The following is a 2,641-nucleotide window of genomic DNA, read 5'->3' as shown; positions in this document are numbered from 1 at the left end:
CGGCAAGCCTGGCAGCTCTGCATGCCCTGACATGGCAGCAGATGGGACGCTGCTGCTGGGGACGGGGTGGTCACCGGGACAGCTCTCACTATCTCTCACTGTGTGACCAGTGTGGTGGAGGCTGATCTCCTCCTGGCCCAGCAGGCTTTTGTTCACCTCACATGTGTCTGTCTCCTGCTGCCTCCAGGGTGCCAGAGCATCACTGCCCCAATCCTGCTGGGGGGGGATGCTGAGCCCTGGGCACGTCGTGGGGGCCTCTTTGGAGAGCTGCAGGTGAGAGTGTGCCCATGTTTCTGGGGTCTGAAGGAGCCAGTGGGAAGCCGGGATCCTAGCTGCTGCTCCTGGCTCTGCCAGAGGGTTGCTGCAAGCTTGGGAAGGCAAAGTTGCCCTGGGCCCCTGTGCCTAGGCTGTGGCTCCTGGGGTTTAGGGTGCCTTAGAGAGACCCTCCTCCTGTTGCCCCAAGGGCAAGGTCTGGAGCTAGGACAACCTGCTCCTTGCTGGGCTGTATCTCTTCCAGGCACTGCTGCCCGTGGGGAACAGCTGTGACCTCTTCTACCACCCACCTCCATTCTTCCCGTCCAGCCAGGTGTACCTCCTGCGCCCACTGCTGCCCCTGGACAAGGTGAGAGCCATGGCCCCAAGGGGTCACCTGCACCACGGGGCCCAGAGCTGCTCACAGGATACGGGCTCATCTGTTGCTGACCCCGAGGCAGAACTTGAAGGCAGGGTGATCCAGGTGGGAAGGGATCTCTGTGGTCCAGCCCCTGCTCAGAGCAGACCAGCCTGGGGCAGATCACCCAGGGCTGTGTGTCAGGCCCCTGGGGTGGAGAGCAGGTGTTGTGGAAGATGACAGGAAAGATCTGAAACAGGACAAATGTGGATGGTGACCTCCTGCAGCCTTCATCACTCTGCAGCTCTAGGCACTGTCTGTCGACATTCATCCCCAAAACAGTCCCTTCTTCAAATACTCATCTAGTTTACAGGATGATTCCCCACTGGAGGGGCAGCAGCCTCTGTTAGCCATGACCTTCTTGCTGCCAGCCCCCCTGACCTGTTTGACATCCAAGCAGTTCAGTGGGATGGGATGGGGAGGGAAAGGGAGAATTTGGAGACCGGTGGACACACCAGTTAAGCTGCTCCCAAATCCATTTGGGCCCTGGGTTCCCCACATCTGCAGGAAACACCCTGCTCCCTCACCCTGCTGCCCCTCCAGCCAAAGGAAATGCACATCCAGCCCCACGGGCACAGCCACACATCCCTGCTGGACACAGACCCGGGATGCACAGTTGCAGTGCCTGTCAAGAGCAGAGGAGCAGCTGCAGGCCCATGAGAGCTGATCATAGTGCCAGACTGCAGCTGCCAGCAGTTCTGTTGCAAGAGCTTGTTTTCAACTGCCTGTTGTCACAATTCAGCTGATCAGGCCAAACTGAGTATCTGTGTCCACTGAAACTTTGAGAGAAAATCCCAGCTAAGCACTGCAGCCCTTGCTGGGAATGGAGCTCAGAAGTGCACTGTGCTGCCTTGTCCCTCAGGGATGGGGGCAGCCTTCCCTTTGGGAAGTAGTGCTTTTAGGGGGATGTTCTTTTCACTGATGCTGTGAACAGCAGCAAAATCAAACCAGATCAAGACAGAAGATTAGAAGTGTCCTACTTTGCACAAGCTCTGTGGGGACTTGACTGTCAGCACTGGTTTCACGGCCATTCTGGCTGCTCAGGGCACGCTCCGCCTGGGGGCTGAGCCGTGTTTCCTCAGCAGCTGCTGCTCTGGGATGCCTGACTGGAATGGCAATTTCTTGTGTTGAAGTCTTGCCATGTTGTGGCAACAAGCCCCAGAGGCAGCAGGAGCTGTTGCACGGTGCATCCCTTGGCACAGACATCTGCATCCTTGGACGGCTGAAGCATCTTTCCCTGGCCAGGACACGCTGGAGGCCACAGCCCTGCTCCTGGTCCCTCGTTATGGTCAATTGGGGCAGCTGCTGTTACAGCCCAGGACAGGCAGCTGAGGGGCAGCAGTGGGGAAGGGATTGGGCTGGGCAGGTAGAGCCAGGGCTGAGGTGGATCTGGGTCTTCCAGGGAGAGCTTTACCGAATGTGCCGGGAGAGTTTGGACTGTGACCCCAAAGTCGCAGAGATCCTTGCAGCACATCCCGATCTCCTCGGTGACAGGTGAGATGTGGCTTTTCTGGGGCTCCCTCTTGCCGGGCCTGTGCTGACCCTGCCATGGGCAGTGCAGGGCTGTGGTGTGGGGCAGGGACTTCTCCTTCCCTCCCCATGGGAGCCAGCTCTGCCAGCACCACTGTGGCCATGGCTTCACCCTGTGGGAGAGGGCAGGGAGGGCAGGGACTGCCCTAATGTCCAGCTGGGTTGGGGCAGCCATTGTGGGGATATATGTGCTGTGGTGGCTGCCCTTGGCTGAGGGCTTCTCCTGGGGGGACCTCAAAGGGGTGGTCTGGTGGATGCCGGGGTGCTGCTCAACCAGGGCAGGAGGAGGCTGGTCTGAGCTTTCCCTGGGGCAGGCTGGCTGCGGGTGCAGCTCAGCCCTGCTCCTGCTCTGGCTGGCAGGCTGCTGGGCAGCTTCCTGAGCCTCAGCCCCGAGTACACCTTTGTGCTGGAGGATGAGGACGGTCCGTGTGGCTACGCAGC

At 59.6% G+C, this 2,641-nt stretch overlaps 1 protein-coding gene across 1 annotated transcript in view; it reads left to right on the top strand.

The window, feature by feature from the left end:
• LOC104398133 (bifunctional protein NCOAT-like) overlaps positions 1-2,641 on the top strand; it is a 17,751-nt gene that overhangs the window by 11,581 nt on the left and 3,529 nt on the right. The window contains exons 11-14 of the mRNA XM_010008183.1: positions 188-273; positions 518-622; positions 2,073-2,164; positions 2,561-2,622. Of these exons, the coding sequence (XP_010006485.1) occupies positions 188-273; positions 518-622; positions 2,073-2,164; positions 2,561-2,622 (345 nt within the window). The remainder of the gene's footprint in view (positions 1-187; positions 274-517; positions 623-2,072; positions 2,165-2,560; positions 2,623-2,641) is intronic.

This window comes from Chaetura pelagica, unplaced genomic scaffold (genome assembly GCF_000747805.2).
Source record: "Chaetura pelagica isolate M959 unplaced genomic scaffold, ChaPel_1.0 scaffold872, whole genome shotgun sequence".
Taxonomy (NCBI): Eukaryota; Metazoa; Chordata; class Aves; order Apodiformes; family Apodidae; genus Chaetura; species Chaetura pelagica.
This window is presented reverse-complemented; position numbering and strand designations above follow the sequence as displayed.